The sequence below is a fragment of the Miscanthus floridulus genome, chromosome 2, assembly GCF_019320115.1.
Source record: "Miscanthus floridulus cultivar M001 chromosome 2, ASM1932011v1, whole genome shotgun sequence".
NCBI lineage: Eukaryota > Viridiplantae > Streptophyta > Magnoliopsida > Poales > Poaceae > Miscanthus > Miscanthus floridulus.
Genome location: NC_089581.1, coordinates 172,258,480 through 172,282,038, shown reverse-complemented (window position 1 = coordinate 172,282,038; position 23,559 = coordinate 172,258,480). Strand labels below are relative to the sequence as shown.

The following is a 23,559-nucleotide window of genomic DNA, read 5'->3' as shown; positions in this document are numbered from 1 at the left end:
CCATGAAGCTAATAACCTTATGTCCGGCTGCTACATCTACTAACATATCAGCTATTGGCATCAGATAACAATCCATGGGTGTGGCTTTGTTCAGATCCCTAAAATCGATGCAAACTCTTAGTTTTCCATTCTTCGTATACACAGGGACAACATTCAATATCCACTCTGCATATCGGTACGGTTGGATAAACTTTGCTTCCAATAACCTTTCAGTCTCCTTTTTGATATCATCAAGTATGTTCGGGTTGAATCTCCTTAGAGCTTGTTTAAACGACCAATATCTTGGTTTGATTGGCAACCAATGTTTAGCAATTGATCGGTCTAGACCAGGCATCTCATAGTACTCCCAAGCAAAACAATACGTTCGTGGTGACTCAGAGTTGGTCGTCGACCAAGTCATGAAGGAGTCCTCTTACAAAAGCCCCCTCATGGCAACATACTACCAGGAGGTGCGCAAACTTGAGGACAAATTCTAGGGGATTGAACTACATCATGTCCACCAAAAGGATAATGATGCCACCAATTTTCTTGCAAAATTGGCTGCCAGGCGGGTTCTGTCTCCAAGTGGGGTCTTCATCAATGACCTTCATGAGCCATCTGCCCGAGTCCTAGAAGGTCTGATCTAGACATACCCAGATGCCAACCAAGCACTCGGGGGCTCCAACCTTGGCGCCTCCTTGATGATGTTGCCCATTGACATCGCCGTGGTGGCACTTAATCAAACTGACTAGAGAGCACCGCTACTCGCCTACCTCCTCGAGGAGGTTCTCCCACCTGAAAGGACTAAAGCGCGATGGATCGCTCAATGCGCCAAGATGTTCATCACATTCGGTAACAAACTTTACAAGTTAAGTCCATCAGGAATACTCATGAAGTGCATCCCTACCGACCAAGGGAAACAACTCATTCTCGAGGTCCATGTCGGAATCTATGGACATCACGTGGCCCCAAGGTCGCTGGTTGGAAAAGCCTTTTAACAAGGTTTTTACTAGCCCACTACGCTGTGAGAGATAGAGGAGGTCATCCACAGGTGCGAGGGATGCTGGTTCTACACTCGACAAACTCATTTGCTAGCACAGGAGCTTCAAACCATCCCCATCACCTAGCCATTTGTGGTCTAGGGCCTCGACATGGTTGGACCCCTCAAAAAGGGCTTGGGCGACTTCACTCACCTACTCGTAGCGGTGGATAAATTCACCAAATGGATAGAGGTGAAGCCCATCACTAACATTTGCTCAAAAGAGGTGGTCAAGTTCTTACTTAACATCATCTATCGTTTTGGTGTTCCTAACTATATCATCACTGACCATGAAACTAACTTCACCGGGAAGAAGTTCCTAGACTTCTATGATGGATACGGCATCAGGATTGACTAGGCCTTTGTCGGACATCCATGTACTAACGGTTAGGTCGAATGGGCTAATGGCATGGTCCTCCAAGGACTTAAGCCACGCATCTTCAACTGACTCAATAAGTATGCTAGGCAATGGGTTGTTGAGGTCCCAGCGATCCTCTAGAGCATGAGAATGACCCCAAACTGATCCACAGGGTTCACACATTTCTTCCTGACCTACGGAGCTAAAGTAGTATTGCCCTCTGACCTCGACCATAGTGCCCTAAGAGTGAAGGCCTTCAACCATGACTGAGCCACAGAGGCTCAGCAGGATGTGGTTGACCTGCTCAAGGAGGCTCACAAGATGATTATCATTCGCTCCACTCGCTACTAGCAAACTCTCCATAGGTACCACAAAAGAAAAATCAGAGGGAGGATCCTCGAGGTCGGAGACCTCATACTCTGAAGAACCCAATCAACCAAGGAGAAACATAAACTCTCTCCACCATGGGAAGGTCCCTATATGGTGATCGAGGTGATCTGACTAGGCGCCTATCGACTGAAGGATGACAATGGCAATATTCTCACCAACACTTGTAACATCAAACAGTTACGTTGTTTCTTCCCCTAAAAATTCGGTCTTACCGCTTTCTTTCATTCAACATTTGCTCCTACTAGCACCCTAGCCCAAGCACTCTTGGCCTAGGTCTCTTGGGGGCTCTACGAGGGTGCGATATCACCTCTCTTTTTACTATCATATAGTAAATACTTTTTACACGAACGAATGGGTAGTCCATTCCTTTAATTACCCTACGTAACTTTGTTTTAAGCTCCCGATCGATCACACCCCACCACGACCTATGGTTATGAGCAGCTGAGCCTCGTGGGCCACGCCCGAGTTCTTAAGGTTGTAGCCTATGGGTCAAATAGGTAGGTGCGAAAAAGAAGGGATAAAAAATAAAGCTATGCTAGGGTAAAAACAAAGAACGGATGGGACATGCTTCCCCTTATAAGTGATTCCATCACAAAACGAAACTGAAGTATTCATGAATACAAAAAAATGTTCACATGGGGGCTCACCCATGAACTTATCCTTTACATTTACTAATTGTTTCTACTCTAAATTCTATTATGGCCGCCCAGTGTCATTGGCTGATGGCTCGGTCCTCGAGGATAAGGGCTACGCGCTCGCTGATGGGACGATGTTCGGCTCGGTCGGAGGCAGGACGATGCTCATTTTCATCCTAGTCTCCACTCCATCCATAGGCTAGATGATGTCTTCCTAGCGCATGCCTTCAGCCATGCTCACACAATGAGCCTCCATCATAGAGACTTGCTCGGCAACCATCTGTGCGTAAAGCACAAGCTCTCCTCTTGCACATGGATGGCATCCATGCTCTAGACGTTGGCATACCCTCTGCATATGGCAGTGAAGTCTAGGTCCAGGTGGTGTGTCACCATCGAGGTTAGCACCCTCGATGTCTTGTAGAACATCCCATCAGAGATGAGCGCTCAAACCTCGTTCGGGACCTCCACCAGCTAGACGGTGGATGTGCTGGTGCTTAGCGCCGACCTGAACACCTCAAAAATGACTACCTAGGTGATGTTACAAATCTAGTCGAGCTCCCCCTTGAGAGCATGTGGCTCTTTGAGGGACTTGGCTAGCGCCTCCGCCCTCCGACCAATCATCGCCTTGGCCATCTCTAGCTCCTGCTCCAGAGAACCAAGTTTTCCGCCCAGTTCTACAAAAAGGGACGACAAGTTCAGAAGCAAAGGAAAGGAAAAACCAAGGCATCAACCAAAGACAGAATAGGTACATACCGAGGCAGTTGTTCTTGAGGATGGAGAGTCCTTACTCCTGTCGGGTGACCTTCTCGAGCAGCAGGGCGTTCGACTCCTCCACCCCAAGCACCTACCCTAGAGCATGAGCACTTCTCGATCAGCCTCCGACCAGGACTTTTGCTCTATCTCCAAAGCCTCCAAGGACTTCTAAAGCGCCACCTCAGTCTTCGCCAGGTGGACCTTCACTGTGTCGAGTCCTCGCTCGACAGCAGTCGCCTGTTTCAACACCAGCAACTCCATCGCCCATGCTCCTATCTCCTCGGTAGCCTGGTCTTGGGACTCACGGCGGGTGGATTCTAGCTGGCGCTCAAGCTTGTCAAACCACCACGACATCATGGCCTCCTGCTCCATCCGACCGTGCTCCTCCTAAAGGAAATGGGACTTGCGGATCAATGTCGCCTCTAACTCCTACAAAGCGAGAAGCAAACACGCTGACACAACCAGCGAAAGACCAAAGAGTTGAGGACAAACACCAAAAACATAGAAGGCTTACCCTGGCAACGTGTGGCAGGTCGACTGAGACTGCTAGATGGATGAGCTCAACCTAGTCCAAGGCCTCCTTGAGCTTCACCTTAGTTTGGACGAGATTGGACTCCATCGACAGTCCTCTCTCCTTTAGGAAGTGCTAGAGCACCACCTCCTCCCCATCGCATAGGACAAATTGAACCTTCCTTGGGTCACTGGTGCTGGGCCACACTAGCTCGTGGGTCACCCCCAACCTACTGGAAGATCTAGCCGCCACAACATCATGCGACGATCGGACCACCGCCAGCTCCTGTGATGGTGGAATGGTCGGTGGCTCCACTCTGGCGCCTACCTCGCTAGAGCAGGGGATCTCCACTATCTTGACTTTGTGGCCTACCGACAAATGTTTTGCCTCTGGCCTAGCCACGTCTCCTCCTAACCCCTCCAGCTCCAATCAGGAGGGCCAGCCATGTGTTCCTCTGTTGGGCGAGGTAGGGAGCCCTGTCTCCCTCCTCTCTTCCACCATGGCTATTGGGGGAGGGATCACAAGGGTCACCTTCGACCCAACCTCCACTGTCACCATTGTAACGTCCCGCCTCTCCGAGGCCGGGCCCGCTTACATCTGACAGCTTCTCTAGGATATAGACTGTCCTCATAGACCAACACAGGTCTTTTCTGCGCACTTTGTCCTCACTCGTGTGCACCCGAGAAGAACTTCCCGGTCGGTCACCCATCGCTCCAAGCCAAGCACGCTTAACCTCAGAGTTATTTGCAGATGGGCTTCCAGAAAAGAAGTTGCAACTTATTGGTATGAGTATCCTATTAATCCTGTTAAGCCCTGGGCCGGGATGTTACATCCTCACCCCCTTAAGAGATCGACGTCCTCGTCGATCAATCCCAAGCCAGGAGCGTCCTCTCTTGGCCACGTCCGTGTGTCCAGAGCCAGCGCATGTGCCATGCTGTGTGACCACGACGGATCCACACCAGCCATGCGCACCATGCCTGCGCAACTGCGACACACGCGCCCGTGAAACCGTGAGAGTCGGCTCTGATACCATTCTATAACGTCCCGCCTCTTCGAGGCCGGGCCCGCTTACATCTGACAGCTTCTCTAGGATATAGACTGTCCTCACAGACCAACACAGGTCTTTTCTGCGCACTTTGTCCTCACTCGTGTGCACCCGGGAAGAACTTCCCGGTCGGTCACCCATCGCTCCAAGCCAAGCACGCTTAACCTCAGAGTTATTTGCAGATGGGCTTCCAGAAAAGAAGTTGCAACTTATTGGTATGAGTATCCTATTAATCCTGTTAAGCCCTGGGCCGGGATGTTACAACCATGAGGGTCACCGCCATCACCGCCGCCGCCGCTGCCACCGTACTCATTACCGGCCAGGAGGACACAACCCTCAGAAGGGAAGGTCGCACCACCGCCAGTCTGCTTTCCCCGCCGCTCATCGTGACTCGCTGTAGGCTAGGCCTCCACTCCTCCCACATGAGAGGCGGTGCGATGCCCAGTCCCATCAGTCCCTGGCTGCTGTCAAAAAAGTATAGGTCAGTCACGCTCAAAGAACTCAACTATGAGATCAAAATAAACATAGGTACATACAAAGACGAAAGGGGTAGAGCCATGAAGCCCTGACCCACTGGCAATGAGCCCACTGGACAAGGACCACTCAGGGTCATAACCCATGCCCCCTCACATCAACTGAGGGAGGAGCCAACCTAGCCAGTTCCCGATTGGCCCACAAGTCGCCGCGACCACCGGCTTGTGGCGCACCCATTGGGGCAACTAATGGGGCATCTCCCCATTATGGGTCACATGCATGCACCAACCCCAAAGATGCGGGGGTATGAGCATGCTCCTCTGACTAGTCGACATGCCCCACCATGCTTGGAACAACGAGGGGCGAAGCCAACAATGCCTCCGAAGGGTGCGGCGACCATGCCCACTTTACCTCTCGCTTGACGGCAGCGTCCGAGCTCGTGACACACTTCCTTGATATGGGAACATCGCCGCACCTGTCTGCATCCCACCCACCGCTGGCGGACATGGCTGTAGGCTCATGATGCTCCACCGAGGTTGCAATGATGCCCCAATCTCCTTCATCTTTGGAGGAGCTCACGTCGCCACCCATCTCTGTGGGCTCCTCCGACTCAAGCTCTGCCTCCACGTCGCTCTGATTTTTGCCGCCCGCACCCGCCAGGTGATCTCCTTCTCCTTCTCGTGCCTCCTCCGGGCCTTCTTAGCTCTCTTATTCTTTTTGGCAACCGCTGCCTCTTTTAGAGTGACTTGCCAAGCTACGCCCTCCGTCCCTCTTAGAAGATGTGGTCAGGATTTGTAACCAGAGAGTCCCTACAAAATGGACAACTCGAAGTCAAAACAAAGGAGAGCAAGAGAAAAAAAAGGTCATAGAATATAGAGAGGGGAGCATACTAGAGTGGATAGCTTCATGGCGTGGAGAGGTCCGGGCTTTCCTTCAAGGGACTCCTTATCCCTCAGCTGCAGCATCCGGTCGAGTTAGCTCCAGACCTCATCTTTCGCCAACTTCTCTAGCGACGTGTGGTCAGGATCCATCGAGCTAGAGTAGTTCCACATCGGCCTCCTCCTCTCCGCTAGCAGGGTGACTCGATGGCAAAAGAAGTAGTGGAACACCCGTAGCCCATCGAGGCCATGCTGCACCAGCTTCTAGAGCTCCGCCTCGATGACCTCTAGCTTGTTCTACTGACTGAAGGGTCCCTACGACCAGCTCTCCTGCCTCTCCAGCCTTCTTTTAGTGAACGACGAGAATGGCGCCTCCGCTGGGTTCTTGATGTAGAACCACTCCCCATGCCACCCCCAATTGGAGTCGTAGGGGGAGTATGTAGGGTAGGAGCCTGATGACCTCGACTTCTTCTATAGGGTGAAACCCCCAACCGGCGTGGTCCTAGGTGGCTTCCCCTCCGATAGGGCTCACCCGGTGAAGATTCGCTAGAATAGGTCCACATGCGGCTCCATCCTGAGGAAGGCCTCATGGACGATGATGAAGCCCGCAATGTGTAGCACCTCAGTCAGATTGAGGTGATGCAACTCCAGGCCCCACTCATTGAGGAGCCCATGCAAGAACCTGTGCACGGGATATCCTAGCCCATGCTCGTGGAAGGCAAGGAAGGAGACAACCTCATTGGCCCGAGGTCACAGAATGGCTTCCCTTGGCGTATGAGCCCTCTAGTGCGCCACCTCCTTCGATGAAAGCAGCCCCTTCTTGGTGAAGGCAGCCAGCACCGCCTCATCTACATTGGATGGCCTCTAGTTCGACATCGCTCTCTGGATTTACAAACAAATCAATGAGTTCTCCCCTCCCTCGCTTTACCCTCTCTCTTAGAAACCGCCATGGTGCACGAACGTGCTTGGCAAGAAGGTAGGAGGAGGAGAGGTGGTAGATGGAGAGGGGTAATGGAATAGGACAAAAACCCTCTCCCCCTATTTAAATGTGAATAGGCATGCGATGGGATGCGTCCTGACTGATGGGATGCACCCTACCTAACGAAACGTCACCCGGTTAAAGCGGGATGTGGCCTGGGTTGGGCCTACAACTACCACAACCTAGGTGTAGGAAACAAGGCGCAATCACATGCAAATGACCCTTCACCTTCCCAGGCAGGGTTTGGAAGGGCCCACCGATAGGAGCTCTGTCGAGAAGAGACCAATGGGCTACCTGAGTCGATTAGACGGCTCATGCGACTGCTATGAGACAGGTAAGGGATAGTGGGATGCCCCATGCAGGCTACGCCGACTCCATCATGAATGAATGAATGATGGATACGGATCCCATTCGGACATATCTGATAAGAGCTCCTCAAATCCGTCACTCGAGTCATCGAGGTAACTTTACCAAACGCTCTTACTTTATTTTATGATACATGCATTCACACATTCATTCATACAATCATTCATTCATCATTTATCATACACGCATTCACACATCCATTCATATAATCATTCATTTATCCCATATATCTAAAGCATCGCAAATGCAATTAATGAATCACAATGCTTCGTGTTGTATCACGAAGAGGTAGTTGCCTCATTCGATATGAGCAACGACCGACCGGGGTTCAAAGGCCGGCCCACAAAGGGCTCGAGGTAGCCTCGCATCAAACATAGACGGGGAAGAAAACGCAGATGAGCCCCAGCGGCCCTTGCCCGGTATGCTCAGAAGCAGACAGGGTCATCTTGACCTTCTCGTTCGATTCTAACCTCGAGCCATGCCCATAGAATCTCCATCGAGGGGAGGCCAGCGAGCCACCTGAGTCGGTCTCTAGAATGACCCAGGCATCTGCTAGGAGGCAGGTTAAGGAGCAGTTGAATGCCACATGAGGGCTATGCCGACTCCGTTACGAACGATGGACCCAGATTCTGCTCAAACACGCCCGTTAGTGAGCTCACTGAGCGCGTCACTCGAGCCATTGAGGCAAGCGATGTTAGCTCAGCGGTTGCGGAAACCGTGGATAGGGTAACGCACGGAACTATACCAACCCCTACCAAACCTAAGGAGGTCGCCCGACGCCGACTTAGGAAAACAACCGACCGCACAAGTCATGGAGTGGGACAAACATGGGCGAACACCCCGAACGACATAAAACACCAAGTCTGTCGCCCTAAGAAAGAGTACCAAGATATTTAGCCTCCAACTGACTCACCAGTCGGCCGCAGGCTCGGGGGCTACACCCACCGGGTGCACTCGCGCGCACCCGCTGGCAAGCCAAAAAATCCCCCAGACGATTCTACCTGAATCGCTCAGGGGCTCGGGGGCTACACCCAACGAGTGCGCTCACGCGCACCCGCTGTCAAGTCAAAAAATCTCCTAGATGATTCTACCCGAATCGCCCGGGGGCTCGGGGGCTCCTGTCGGGTTCATAAACTCGGGGTCCCTATTGGGCCCGCTTTCTAGCAAAAGCTCGGCCTAACAGATGGCATTACAAACAACGCGCAACTTCTGGACCGACCTAGATACCTAACGACAGGCCGAAAGAGTGGTCCAGTCTCCGACCGAAAGGCCTAGCCAAGGAGGGGACGACGCTCGCTTTCGACTCTGACCCACTTATCCGACCGGAAGGCCTGGCCAAGGAGGGGGCGACGCTTGCTTCCAACTCTGGCCCGCTTCTCTGACTGGAAGGCCTGGCCAATGAGGAGACGATGCTCGCTTCCGACTCTGACCCACTTCTCCGACCGAAATGCCTGGCCAAGGAGGGGACGACGCTCACTTCCGACTCCAACCCGCTTCTCCGACCAGGAATACATCCAAACCTCTGCTTTATGGCTCTTCTCCGATCGAGCGTGGTCGGAGCCACCTATGAACTGACCCGCCGAGGACGCCCACTCGGTGAGGACCCATAAAATCAGGCGGAGCAGATAAGGTAAGGTGCTCAAGTCAACCATCAATACCGAGGACCATACCCGGCATACCTATCAGAACAGTACTGTCAGCTAATGCCAGAAGGGTACTTTGCAGCCTTCCAGACTATGTCAGAACACAAACAGTGTTGTAAGCGCCGACATTTGTCCTACAGTATGGTAGGCGCCGAAATTTGCCATACCAGAAGAACACGATGGAACCTTCCACACGCATCTGGGCATCGACAGTATTGTGGGCGTCCGACAAACTGTCTTTGTACCCGATGGCATGGGCAACAAGACTAGGGCACACACACTCTCTCTCTCTCGAACTTGTAAGGTCCGTCCCTCTTCATCTATAAAAGGGGATACGCTCTCTCCCAACAGGGACGATAGATATTCTGACTCTCTCTCTGCTAGCTTTAGACATTCTAAGCAGTCAAACAGCTTCACGGCTCTAGAACTCTAAAGCTACACAGAGCATACGTTCCAATACTTAGCGCACGTAGGAGCTCCCGTCACTCTCGGCCCTTCAGTCCAGAGTCCGACCGGACCTCTAACACCCCCATCTTATTCCCACTCGTTTGTAACCCCACAACAAACTTCGAGCACCTGAGCTCAGGAATAAAGTCACCGACCGACTCAAATTGGATGTAGGGCGCGTTGCCTGAACCAGTATAAATCATGTGTCATTGAGTGCTAAGCCACATCCGATCACAACGTACGACAAAACGATAAATATTTACTTGCTAGTCACTTTTTGCACCTACAGTTCTATTTGAGAAATTGAGCGAGGACACTGTACAAGTAATTTAGATAGGAGTTTCCTTTTTCCTTTTCTAGTTGAAAATGGAGTTTTTCTTTTCTTTTTTTTAGCAAATCACGGTACATACAGCTATCGATAGGCATGCCATCTATCATTGAAAATGCCGTTAGATCTTGAAATAGATAGGAAAAAGCGAGATCATATACGTCCCAAATCGAGGATCTGAACTCATATATGGGTCCACTTTTCTTTATATTATTATAAAAGACAAAAAAAAAATTAGGAAGACATTGAGTTGGTATATCATAATGTAGTGGACTACCTATACCATGTACTACTTGAACACTAGTGGTATACCAAAAATTTCCATTTAATTACTGATATAATACTGCCTCACTGTAATGTTTAATCACTGCCTCAATGCGCAAGAGACAAGAGCGCAAATAAACATTGCTAAAAAAAGAGTATAACTAGGCCTCGTTCGGTAGAGCCCGGCTTCAGGCTCTGGCTCCTCTGTGCACAAGGAGAAATCGTTTTTCTCTCCCTTCTCAAAATAAATTAGGAGTCTATTAATTTACTTTTTTTTCTTCATCGGCTCTGGCTTCTCTACACATTGCAGCAAGGAGTTGAAGCCATTTGGACTTGTGTCAAACATGACCTCAAATTGGGTGCTTAGCCAGGGCCGATTCTATCTCAAATGACCAAAAAGAAAAAGAAGATACGAGTAGCATCGTACACCCATGTCTACACATTTGTGAGCTTCATTCATTCGACTGCTAGGCTAGCACGTTCTTTGCTATGCATACCGTGCAATGCGAGAGGCTTATTACTTGTGGCTTTGTATCGTTTTTTTGGATGGTTACGCTTCCCTTGCACCGGAACCTTGTTCGTGCTATATATGTACGTGACCATGCGTGGTGCATCCGTGCATGCTCTCGCGGGAAAAAAAAATGGTACAGTACGTGTTGCTGGTGCATGAGCCTGCTGATCGATCGGTGCATATGGATATGGAGCCAGCCGGACGCGGCGCGCACGGCAGCAAGCCTGGGAATCCCATGGGACCGCAAGCAGTAGCGTGCACATGAGTCTCGTTTCCCCTCTCGCGTGCCCGGCCTGAGTGGTTGCCTGCCAGTTACTAGTGGCGTAGTATAAACCTGCACCGGCAGCGGGCCTGCTAGCCAGGCACCACGCCACCAGAGCAGCAGCTCCTTCGTGACGTGCTCTCCAGCTCTGAGCGGAGGGAGAGGCACGATGAACGGAGGAGAAGGAGGGGCGGGAGGGAGCGGCGGCGGCGGAGCAGGCGGGGCAGCAGCCGGCGGTGGCGGAGAGGGTGCGGCTGGGACCGGGGCCAGGACACTACCGCGGGTGCCGACGTGGAGGGAGCGCGAGAACAACCGGCGCCGGGAGCGTCGGCGGCGGGCGATCGCGTCCAAGATCTTCACCGGCCTGCGCGCCCACGGCAACTACGCCCTCCGCAGGCACTGCGACAACAACGAGGTGCTCAAGGCGCTCTGCGAGGAGGCCGGCTGGACCGTGGAGCCCGACGGCACCACCTACCGCAAGGTACTGATCCCCTCCCCTAGCTCCCTCTGTTTGCTTGTTCCGAGCACGGTCGCCACCGGCCGCCTCGCCGTCTCGGAGGGAGGAACGTGGAATCCGTGCGTGGCTTCGTCGTTTTGGTTTGGTTCTGGGTGAAATCTCGATGATTCGAGCGGTTTGCTACTGAATTTCGCCGTGGATTTCGTGCTAGCTCGTCCTGCACTGCTTCGCTTTGCAGAGCTGCGTCGCGTCGCGTCCTACCGGCAGTTGCACGCCGGCTATCTTTTCCCGTTTCGTTTTATTCGTGCGTAGCGAGAATCCAAAGCTTGTTTTCCCGAACGCCAGTGTTCCTCGTTAAATCTATCCAGCTGTTCCAATGCCTTTCTGTCTTTGTTCCCAGATTGGGAAAAAAAAATCGGTGGAAACATATCCATTACCTAGGCGTCTATACACATCGTCATTCGCCCTATTTGTCTGACCTTATTCAGAACTACTTTTGAATAATGTTTTTCTCTCACAGTATCTCATCATAAGCATAAATCAAATTTCAGCATCGGTAATTGTTTGCCACGTGTATGAGAAGTTAAAACCAAGAACGCGTGTCTGGAAAAGCTCGGCTCGACTCTCACGCACGGTGCTGTTGGGCTGTGGCACGCATGGTTGGATCGTTCTGGGTGGACACGTGGAAACAATCCAAGGTAGGTATGCACGGCCGCGCGCTGGATACAGATTTCATGGAATTTTTTTCGCTAGATTTAGAGGAGCTCTTTTCTCTTGTGTTCTTGTGTACTCCTACGTGGCTGTCACATGGCAAAGCAGAGCATCACGTCGGCCATAGTCCACGGGCCGCCACAGCTTCTGATGAAAGCTACCATGTCCCGTTACGGCGGTATACGTAGACCACAGTCGCTGTAGATTATTGTCGTTTTCCTTCGTCGCTTTTTCGGGAGGTTTCATGCCTGTTCCGACGCTGCTGCTTCAGTTGCTAGTTGGAGCGTGAACGTTTGATGCTATGCCATTTTTTCCCCTGGAAAAAAGGGGAAGAAATTGGTCCTGACTACTAAAGCTCCTCACTTTGTTTTCCTTTTATTTACAACTTCTTTGTCTTTGGCAAAACGGAAGCAACCGTGATGTCTTTGCAAGCTTTCTAAAGGCTCCTCACTTTGTTTCCCTTTACAAATTGTTTTTGTCTTGTTTGTGGGTTGGCATTTTTGTTTTTTGTTCTGCCGATTTGTGAAGCTGTTCGTTTCGTGTTGCAGGGATGCAAGCCTCCGGGTAGCAGTGATCCGTACATGGCTGGTTTTATCCCCGGGTGTTCTCCAGTGAGCCCCGGCATGTCCTGCCCGGTGAGCCCCGGCATGGTGTCCTGCCCGGTGAGCCCGCGAGGCTACAACGGCCTGAGCTCCCCGTCGTCGCCGACCCACTTCGGTGGCAGGGGCAGCAGCTTCTTCTACGGCGGCTCTAGCAGCAGCCGCGGCACTGGCATTGGCGGCGGCCACCTCCCGTGGCTCAACAACCTATCCCACTCCGACGACGCCTCGTACGCCGACGGCTACTCCTTCAGCGCGCCGGTCACGCCGCAGAACGGCTCCCCGCCGCGCCGCAAGATGGCGCGCTGGGCGCCGGACAATGCTCCCGCCCCCGCCGGCGGCGGCTCCAACGTGCAGTCGCCGTGGGCCGCCAGCCCTGGCCCCAGCCGCTACGCCTCCCTGCCAGTAACCATGCCGCATACCCCTGTCCGCGGCGAGGCCGTGGCGGCCGACCCGGTGAGCCTGCTGACAGGGCTGCAGATATCCGCCGCCGCGGCCAACAAGTCCCCGGCGTACAGCATGTTCGACTTCGACGCCGGGAGCTACTCATCAAGGTCGGCGGGACAGAGCAGCAGCGCGCCGTGGGCGGCGGCGGCAGCAGCTCGTGGCGCTGGCGACGGTGACGCACAGATGGCTCCGCACGGGTTCTCCTTCGGCTGGTGCGGCGGGGCGTTCAACGCGTGGGAGGGGGAGAAGGCGACCGGAGCGTTCAACGCGTGGGAGGGGGAGAAGGCGAGCGGGGCGTTCGGCGCGTGGGAGGGGGAGAAGGTGAGCGAGATCGACGAGGGGGACCTGGAGCTCACCCTGGGGAACTCGAGGGCCGGCGCCGGCGCTGACCGCGCTTGAGCTCACCGAGACCGCGATCGAGCTGCTGTGCAATGCAACAAGACGATGCGTGCATGAGATGGTGGGAAGGCATCTTTATAGGGAGTGACCGTAGTTTGACTTCAGGCAGACTGGTGCTGAACCTTAACCTAATCTCATCATGAGTTATCCTTTTTTTTCCCTAACAAAGTATCTTTTATTTTCAAGAAATGAAAAAGAAAACAGACATGGCAAGGGGAGAGGGACGTGTTCTTGTAATCATGGATTAATTGTCAGGCTGTTGGACTAAAGCTAATGGGAAAGTACCAGTTATAAGCAAATGTGTTCTGTTTGTGTGTGCTTTCTTTAGTTAACCATCGTCTATTCAGTTTCCATGGTTTCTGAGCAGCTCTGCAGCTTGTGCCTACCACTATCAGTTTCTTGAGGTCCATTTCGTGTCACTCATAAGACTCATTCCATGGCAGTACGGCACGGTGGTCGGGATGACAAGCTATCGTACTGTTACAGTATGCAGGATCAGGAAGAGGGAAACGGAAGGGAGCAAGAGGGGACAGCGGGGATTATTGGACGAGGAATGCTGTTCTTAGTTTGGTTGCTTTGACGAGATATAATATCCTTTCCTCGCTACTCTTCCCTGAAGGTCCAAATTCCGGACAAACGCATATTACTTGGCTTGGGCCTTTGAGCTTTGAGTCTTTGACGTGGCCCAGCGGCAAATTAGCTTGTGGCTTCTAGTCATGTGGACTCTTCCGTGCTCAGCTCCACGTTCTTCCATCGGCGATGGTAGGCTTCCTGGTGATTTTTTTCCCCGGCCCTGTTGGAGACGTAGTCGTTCACATGAGCGTACACTCACCCTTATGAACACACGCACGTACACCCTACCTCTATGAGCACTTCCGAATAACTGAGTTGGACAGGTAAATCTCGAGATTGACTAAGTCACCACACGTGCCTCGCTATTGATGGGCACGTCGCATACCACTGAACGAATAGCGCCGTTAAATTCTGGAATAAATCCAGAAAAATACGAATACACATGTCAAGTCAGGGACTTGAATCCGATTGGACAGGTTCCACCACAAGACACCTAACCAGCTGAGCTATCCTCAATTCGCACACATTCCTCCCTCCTTTAGGCGCTCCTTGTCCTCAAGGAGGAGCGAACAGAAAACGTTGCTTGAGTATGATCATGTCTTAGCATGTAGAGGTAGGCCAGCTAGACAAGCTGATCAACGCCTGTTGCACTGGATAGTTGCTTCGGGATACTGTATGCCTAGCCAAAATCGGCACCGAAAACGGAGCTTGAAGAAAACCATATCACGCCCACCGAAAAGGAAAACTCTGAATGGAGCTTGTCCGCCTGGCGTTTCATGCGTTGTTGAGCCCGAAGTAGGTGTTTGGATCTTCAAATATAGCTTGCAGTCTAATTTGATTTGGAGAAAAAATGTAGATTATAAGTATGGAAGAAAATAACCCAAATGTGCTTTGCTGTTTGGATAACCTGGCATCTCCTTTTTGGAAAGGGGTGCTTTGGTCAATGTAAACTTTCTAAATGGGTATTATGTGGAAAATAGGTAATGGACAGAAAGGAAGGTTTTGGAGGATTAGTTTGGGGATTCAAGTTTAGCTATTCAATATTAGCCTTTGTATGTGATTATGAACAACATTGTAGGACTATTCAACAAGTTTTGGATGGGGAAGTTTTGAAAATTTTTCTTTAGAAGGAATGTGTCTGAATATGTGGTAGAGCTTTTTAGAATCATGGAAAATGTTAATCTGGTGGTAGAAGAGAAGGACCAGCTAATCTAGAGCTTTAGCTCCAATGGCAAATTCTCAGTACAATCCATGTATGTTACTAATCATAGGGGAGTTACCTCAGTCCATGTGCATACTACCTGGAAATTGAAAGTACTCCTAGGGTGCATGTTTTGTGGCTACTTTTAAAGAACAAAATGCTAACTAGGGACAATCTAACTAAAAGAAGAGATGTCTCATATCAAACTTGCATTCTTTGTAACGAGTCTGAATATATTGATCACTTGTTTTTTGAGTGTTGTGGTGCTAGAAGGATTTAGAGTGTGGTGGCAGAGATTTTAAATCTGAGGGGTGATTAGACTTTTAAGTCTGTAGCATCCCGCTGGATTGCGAATAAAAAACATGTTTTGAATAATGTTACTAGTTCCGCGTGGTGTTATGGTGTCTTTGAAAGTTTCGTAACCAAATTTGTTTTTAGGGCACAGTTTGGATGGAGAGATATGTGATGATTTGGATTCCAAGACTTTGAGAAGATGGAGGCCAATGTTCAGTCAAGAGCTAGGAGTGGAGATAGGGATACTTATACAGAAGATGGAAGAGTCGGCAAATCAACCACCAAGAATCGGCTAGGTTCTGGAGGCACAATAAGATATTGGAGTTGTTGGATATTCGGTCTTCGAAGTGGGTCTCCACCGATGTGAATCAGCGAGCAAGTGAGATGGAGTCAAATTGATGTTGCACCGAACATGAGTAACCCACGAGCCTTTGAGCTTTTATTTTTTTACTTCATAGCCCTAGAGTAACGTTAGCGGTCCTAGCCTCCTAGGCCATGCAGCATGCTGGAGGGACTGCGCAAAAAGTGGACTAGTGCCTCGTGCCTGTGCTCTAACAGCATACCACGACAGCAGGGGTAATTGGATCCGGTAATGCTCAGGCGCCCTCTCCACATAGACACCTCGTCCCAAGATACGCGCGCTCCACTCCTTTGCGTGCTGCCTCCATCCACGCTCTGCGTCATCGCTGCCGCCCCGTCTCACCCCACCCTCTACCCCCTCAACTGTCGTCCCTACCTGCCCTCTACGTCGTCGTTGCTACCGCCACGTCCACACCCACCCTCTACGCCATCGCCACCATGCCCACCAACCCTCTGCGTTGTCACTGTCGCTCGCGCCGCCCCCACCCCGCTCTCTGTACGCCGCCACCCAGCTCCATGCTGTTGGCGAGCTCTATACTGGTGACCTCCACGCGTCTACGAGCCTCCATTCGCCGAAGCAGCAAAGAGATGTTGCGCTGAAAGCGCATATTGCAAACATATATTTCAAGTGTTTCAGAGGTATGTTGCAAGTGTTTTATATTGATGTTGCAAAAGTAGATCGGGATGTTAATATGTTGCAATTGCTATACATGTATGCTTCAAGTGTATGCTATAAATGTTTCATCTATTTCAGATGTACGTTGCAAGTGTTTTATTTATATGATGCAAAAGTATATTTGAATGTTGCATACGTGTGCAATGGCTATATATGTATATTGCAAGTGTATGTTCTAAATGTTTCATTAGTTTCAGACGTATGTTACAAATGTGTCATCTGAATGTTATAAAAATAGATTTTATTGTTGTATATGTTGCAACGACTATAAGAGATGAGATAAGACGAGTGCGGCAGATGACAGGGCGTGGCGGACGGAACGCCATGGGGTGACGTGGGTTCAACCAGGACGAGAATGCCGATGTGACGCGGCACGCGACGAGGATGGGACCCCGTGGGGTGACGCGGGGCAGCGGGCACGCTTCTGTTACGCGGGGACGAGAACGAGGCACGAAGCACGGTGCTTGCGCTCGATCTGGAGCAGCGTCCGGACGACGCCGAGCGGCCACCCAGTGCGCGCTGGGGATAACATCTTGATCTTGCTCTACTCAATGGGCAGGATGCAGGCTGTGTGGGGCGACGATTGGGTCATGGAGGACGGCGCGCTGCCGTGCCGGCGCACAAGTTCCTGCCGTTCAACGCCGAGCCGAGGTCGTGCTTGGGCAAGAACGTGTCGGTGGCGCAGATGAAGTGCGTGGTCGCCGCCGTGTTGTGGAATCTCGATTTCACGGTGCTGCAAGGGCACGCGGGGGACCCAAAGCTGTCCGTCGTGCTCCAGATGAAGAAGGGGCTCATGGCGAAGGACAAGAAGCGAGGAATCGTTGTCAGCACGTTTAGAATAATCACTGGGGCATTTGCCAGTAAGTGGTCCGCGCTAGTAGTAATACAGTAGTAATTAACATGTCGCATCGTATAACTTTGTAAGTGCGTGTAATTTCGTGTGCTTCACTGCTCTTACAAAGTTACAAATAGTAACTCTGCTTGGCAGAGCTTTTCTTCGGCTCCTCTAGGAAGCTCTGTCAAACGTTTTATAGAAAGAACCGTTTTTTATAGGAATTTACATTCCATTACTCAACCACGTCGGCTAAATCGCCTCACACCAAAACCATGATACAATTTGGCACACCGGCCAACACTGAGGGAGCTAAATCATGGCTCCTACTCCTGCTCATGTGCTACCCTATTACAATCACGTGGAGCATATTTGACAAGGAAAGATGCAAAAAATATTACTATCATTTTTGTTTTTTCAGAGGAGGCGAAACTGTTTTGGAGGCTCCTCTCCAAAACAGTTCCAACTCCTCTGGAGGAGCCCTCGGAAAGAACCCTGCCAAACACCATGTAGCAGGGATGAACACGTATGATTCATATGACGCCTTCTGAAAACGACTTAGATGGATTTTTCTTATTATTTTAATGAAATTGAAAACACGTGGCAAAAATCTGAAAATTGCGATTCTGGCAGATTGTCTGAGTGGTACCTAATACTAGGGATGAAAACGGATCAGATACGGACGGATATCACCGATACTATATTTGTTTTTATATTTCTGTCCGGATTCGGATTCGAATACGGATAGTGTCAACTATGTCGGATAGGATACGATTGGATATCGACATCATTAATATGTGATTTGAGTATTTGGATACGGATACGGTATCGGATGTTGGATATCTAGACTCGGATACGGACAGATCTCAACCCCTCTAAACGGATTCGGTTTCGAATACGGTCGGAAAATATCCGTACCGTTTTCATCCCTGCCTAATACACGTGTGGGGGTGGGGTGGGGGCGCTGTGAGGCCGACCTATTCCCATCTTGTACGGCGGCTAGCTATCTAAAAAAAAAAATGTATCAGCTAGCTAGCCTATCTTTTCTTTTTCAAAACACAATATACGTGGTACTCATATACATGTACGTACGCTGATTGTCCAGTATCTATTGACCATCCGCATGTATCAGCTAGCTAGCCTCTCTCCCTTTTCAAAATACAATATACATGGGGTACTCATATAGATGCCTATGAACAAACACATATACATTCTATCTCTATAAGCATATTAGAAAAAAAATGCGCTGGTAAATCTTGAAATTGACAAAGTAGTGCCATACGCCTCACAAACTCATTGTCGACGGGTGTGCCGTCTGCAATTGAAATGACAGTACAGTTAGACTCTAAATAAATTTAGTAAACTATAAGCACATATATCCTACTGGGATCCAAGTCAGATTTTTTACGAGATCTAAGTCATGTATTTCATCGAAGAGGAAAAAGTTCATCCCACTTTCCTGAAGTATCGCTGTAGTCTGATTTTTTCTTTTTCGATCTTCAAAACCACACACCTTACATTCTTACCCCTTGAATTTTCAAAACTAGTCATATTACCTCTCCGTCTTGATTTGGAATGGCTTTGAAGGTGGTTTTTATCCTTTCCGGTTAAAAAATCGGTAAATACTTGATAAACCATAGAAAATGTCTCTAAGATTTTCCAAAGAATTTAGAGATGGATTGGGATACAACAAATTTAAATAAAATAATTAGAGCTCATGAAAATATCTCTAGATGCTTAAAATAATAGATTTAGCTAAAGGAAAATGAAAAAATATCCAAAAATAGAAAAATCCCAAAACATTATAATTGATATGTAAACTTGTTTTTAAAACTTTTTGCAACAAAAACCATAATACACAACTAACATTAATGTGTTGCATTCATGCTGGTCGCATCTCATATTTTTGCCATATAGATTTTTTAAAAACATGCTTATAAATTGATGTTTTGGAAATAAATTTAGAATTTTCAATATACATTTTCCCATTTTTCTACAGTTAAACCTATTGTTTTGAACTTTCTAAAGTTGCTTTCATGAGTTTATTTTATTTGGATATATCGTATACCAATCTATCATTGATTTTTTTAGAATTTTTAAAAGCCTAGAGACATTTTCTATGTTTTAAAAACCTTACTAAGTATTTAGTATTGACTATTTTTAAGTAAAAAGACAACCACTCTAAAACAGAGCAGGAGGTAACTTATGGTTTTTAGAGTTCAGAAAGTAATATGTCAGTTTTAGGGTTTGAGAAGAAAAACTAAGTCTATGATGATAGTTTAGAGAGATAGAATATACTTTTTTCTTTTTAAATTGACCAAATGTTCTTTCATCATGCAAACAACGTTCGACCAATATATAGCCTGTCGTTCAGCCGACAATAGAGTTTTCCGCCATGTAGCGAGCCCACGCAAGCGACAGGTTCCTAGGAGGCCACAGAACCACACAATTTGTCTACTTGGAAATTACCCACACATACTATACCCCCATGATTAAATGTTTTGTCTTCATACATTAATCGAAAAAACATTGTTATTAGACAAAAAATCCACCGCTGCCCAACGACCTCATTGGTGGCTAGATGAACGGACCCGATCCCTCTGTAGATTTAGTTTTTGTTAGTCTAGAGTTTGATTTTTGAATGACGCCATAAAAAAGGTGGTGGTGACTATGGCTTCTGGTGTCATCGACAAGGTGGTGGTGAGTGATGACTATGACGTATTAGAATTTGGCCTCTCAGGGTCTGTTCCTATCTTGATGATATTTAATCTGACATTGGTGAAGAGCAAGTGAGAGTATGACTGCATGGGAGTGCAATACAAACTACAACTCATATGATTACAAAGTAGTGTTACATCTAGAGGTGCCAAAGAAACATAATTCCTTCTAGGTGTTACACATTGTGTTAAATATGATCGCACCAGAAGTCCATGACACAAGCGTCTCGGCATGCCATGGAGGCATGGTATAGATGGCACAAACCAGTTGAAGACCCCATTTTCATTTTGGTGTTTCCTAGAGTGACTAGCAAAGTAGGACGTTGTAGCGATTGCTTCGAAGGGTTGACGATAGTGAGATCTCGATTCTATTTCACCTCAATCTTAGCAGTGTTGATGCCCAAAAGATATCAGTCATTACGTGTCAAAGTAGTAAGGTATACCCCAACACGAGGTGAGAGGCGAAGGTTTTAAGGACTTCTTTGCACACGGGATAGACATGTTAGAAAACTTAGCCTTAACAGGATCTTACTTAGTCCAATACAAGAACACCTAATCCGTGGTTAGTAATTAGTGAATTGACACTGACCTTAATCGGGAGCAGGCACGTTGTTGACGGCCATTAACATCAATCATAAACCAGTCCATATATCCTGCATATATACTTAATTCCATCACCAGACATAGGTCTAGGGGTTTAAACTAACAAATTCTATGAGTTTTGGTGAATCTGTGATTGCTTGTAGGGTTTATCTAGAAAACCGTCAAGATGGACCTAAATGTCAGATTTAATTGCGCTTATCCACAGCGAAAACAACCACAGAAGGTTCCAGAAGACTCGAGAAGACACCACGCCAAAGCGGAGGGCGAGGCACCGCCAGGTGGGGCTGGCCGACCCCACCTATAGGCCGGCCAACCCCTAGGGCCCACCTGACAGTCCCCTGCTGTTATGTCAGTTCTCCACCACCTTAAGGATTGCTTGCATCTCCGCCGTTCTTTCAAGTCGGTTTGATCCGAGGGTCTAGAATTGATGCTCCAGTCTATATATAGCAGCCCATACCCCCCCTCCTTGGAGGCATTCCTAAAACCCTAATTTATATCCCTCATTTAGATCAACACACATTAAGAGGATTAGGTCTAGAGCTCTCCAATGTAGTAGATTAGTAGCTCGGGAGTGAGAGACGAGTTGGGCTCATGCTCAAGTTCTGGATCCAGTCTTAGAGGCTAGGCAAAGCCTTGTATCTTTACTTCTATATCTTGTAAGACTTATTATCAATTTATCATATTCTTATCTATATGGCTATGCTCACTTTGAATATATATCTTGCTTAGTTATGGTTATCATTATTTTTGTGTGTGGGTTCATAGAGCGCTTAGCCTGCTAGTTTACCGGTTAGGCTAAGTAGCCGAGTCTCGTGTAAGCATGGTGCTTATACGATGCTCTACCTATGAGTGCACCCTGTTCTCTGATTGGGTGGTAGCAGTGGGAGGTGACAGCCCCATCTATCCTTTATAGTCCACTCTGAATTGAGCAGGTTCTTAAATTGTAGGACCGTAGTCGCGTCAGTAGAGTTATTATCACACCTCCGAAACTCTTCTCTCTCACTCTATCCCACTATCTCTAATACAAGACTAGATCCAATTGAGGACTAATCTTCTCTTGATTGCTAGCCTTGATCCTGGTGGACATATGAATTAGAGGTTTCTGGCTTCTCAGCTCTCAGGATCAAATGAGGCTTCTCCCCTAGAGGGAGGGTGTAGGCAGATATATATAGGCTAGAGCGTTGATCCTGAGCCCTCAGATCAAACCGACTTGAATAAACGACGGAGATGCAAACATAGCAACAGGAGGCTGACATAGGGAGGCCCACAGGTTAGGCGGCCTCTAGGTAGGGCTGATCGGCCCACATGTTAGGGACACGGGCTCCGCTTTGGTGATTCGCCTTCTGGAGTCTTCTAGAGTCTTCCCACGTCGATTACGCAGGCGAAATTCTATAATTTCCTTTGACGAATAGGTCCTCCTTGTCGGGTTTCTAATTAAATCTTGCTGAAAACACAAATTCACCAAAACTCGTGTAATTTAGCAGTTTAAACCTTCTAAGTTTACATTGGTGATCCATTTTAGCCATTTATACAAGTTATATTGATGGTTTATGATAAATGTTAACTACCGTCGACACTATGCTTACTTTGAATATATATCTTGCTTAGTTATGGTTATCATTACTTTTGTGTGCGGTTTCATAGAGTGCTTAGCCTGCTAGTTTACCGGTTAGGCTAAGTAGCCGAGTCTCGTGTAAGCATGGTGTTTATACGATGCTCTACCTGTGAGTGCACCCTGTTCTCTGGTTGGGTGGTAGCAGCGGGAGGTGACAGCCCCATCTATCCTTTGTAGTCCACTCCGAATTGAGCAGGTTCTTAAATTATAGGACCGTAGTCATGTCAGTAGAGTTATCTACTGTGGATGCTCTACCGTCTAAGTGGCGTCCTGAAGTGACACAAGAGTAGAGTTAGTCTTAGCTATAGTCGGATGTATATATACTTTGACTATGTAATAGGAATATCATAGGAATCTACCTCGCCCGTTGTTCTCTTCCGAGTTGACTAGTTTACATTATCTTAGTGATTTATCCCCTGAGTGTCATTATGTTTTATTCCTATCATTACATTCACCCCTGCTTTAGCTATGCTGATATGTTGATTAGTAGACATTCCTTTGTTATCTAATAAATCTTTAATCAATTGTTTCTCTGTGGTAAAATATAAATAACGATACCTGGAATACTCCTGATAAAATAGTTAAAATGGTATTATGTACGCTTGCGGAATCCTTCATATTCTATTTGCACTTAATAAATATCAACACACGTGGACTTCAACGGCATCTTCGGTTAAGGTCAATGTCTAATTAAGTTCATTAATTACTAATCATAGATTAGGTGTTCTTGTATTGGACTAAGTAAGATCCTGTTAACCCTAAGTTTTCTAACAAGACATCGTCGTGAATGATCAGTTTTAGCTTCAAGTTAGTTTAGTTACCCTAGAGAATTGGACTTTTGGTGGAGCATAGTTGTTCCAAACAAAGATATAGGAAACATGCAAATCACCATGCATCTTGATCATTGCCTTGTAAATCAGCACATCACGATGGACTTCGTTTGATGTGATGAGGTAAAAGGACAATGTGATGCAAGTGGGTTGGGGGAATTAGAGGCTAGCATCGAGAGGTTCGACGGTGGCAAACTAGCAACAACCGCCTAAGCGACGTCGTTGCCGGAGGCAGCGTTGTGTCGTCCTAGACGACATTCGATGATGCGAGGTGCGAGAGCAGCGTTGTCATTCTTAATTTCTTATGCATGGCTGTTGTGTTGAAAACAACTCGAGATAATGTTTGCCTGATTAATGTAATTTGATGATGGCCCCCTTGATGC

General features: G+C 48.5%; 1 protein-coding gene across 1 annotated transcript; it reads left to right on the top strand.

Moving 5' to 3' along the window:
* Positions 1-11,011: 11,011 nt before the first annotated feature.
* LOC136540683 (protein BZR1 homolog 4-like) lies at positions 11,012-13,748 on the top strand. Its single transcript, XM_066532692.1, has 2 exons — positions 11,012-11,343; positions 12,579-13,748. Exons 1-2 carry the CDS (start codon positions 11,032-11,034, stop codon positions 13,473-13,475), a joined length of 1,209 nt encoding a protein of 402 aa, XP_066388789.1. The 5' UTR covers positions 11,012-11,031; the 3' UTR covers positions 13,476-13,748.
* Positions 13,749-23,559: the final 9,811 nt, after the last annotated feature.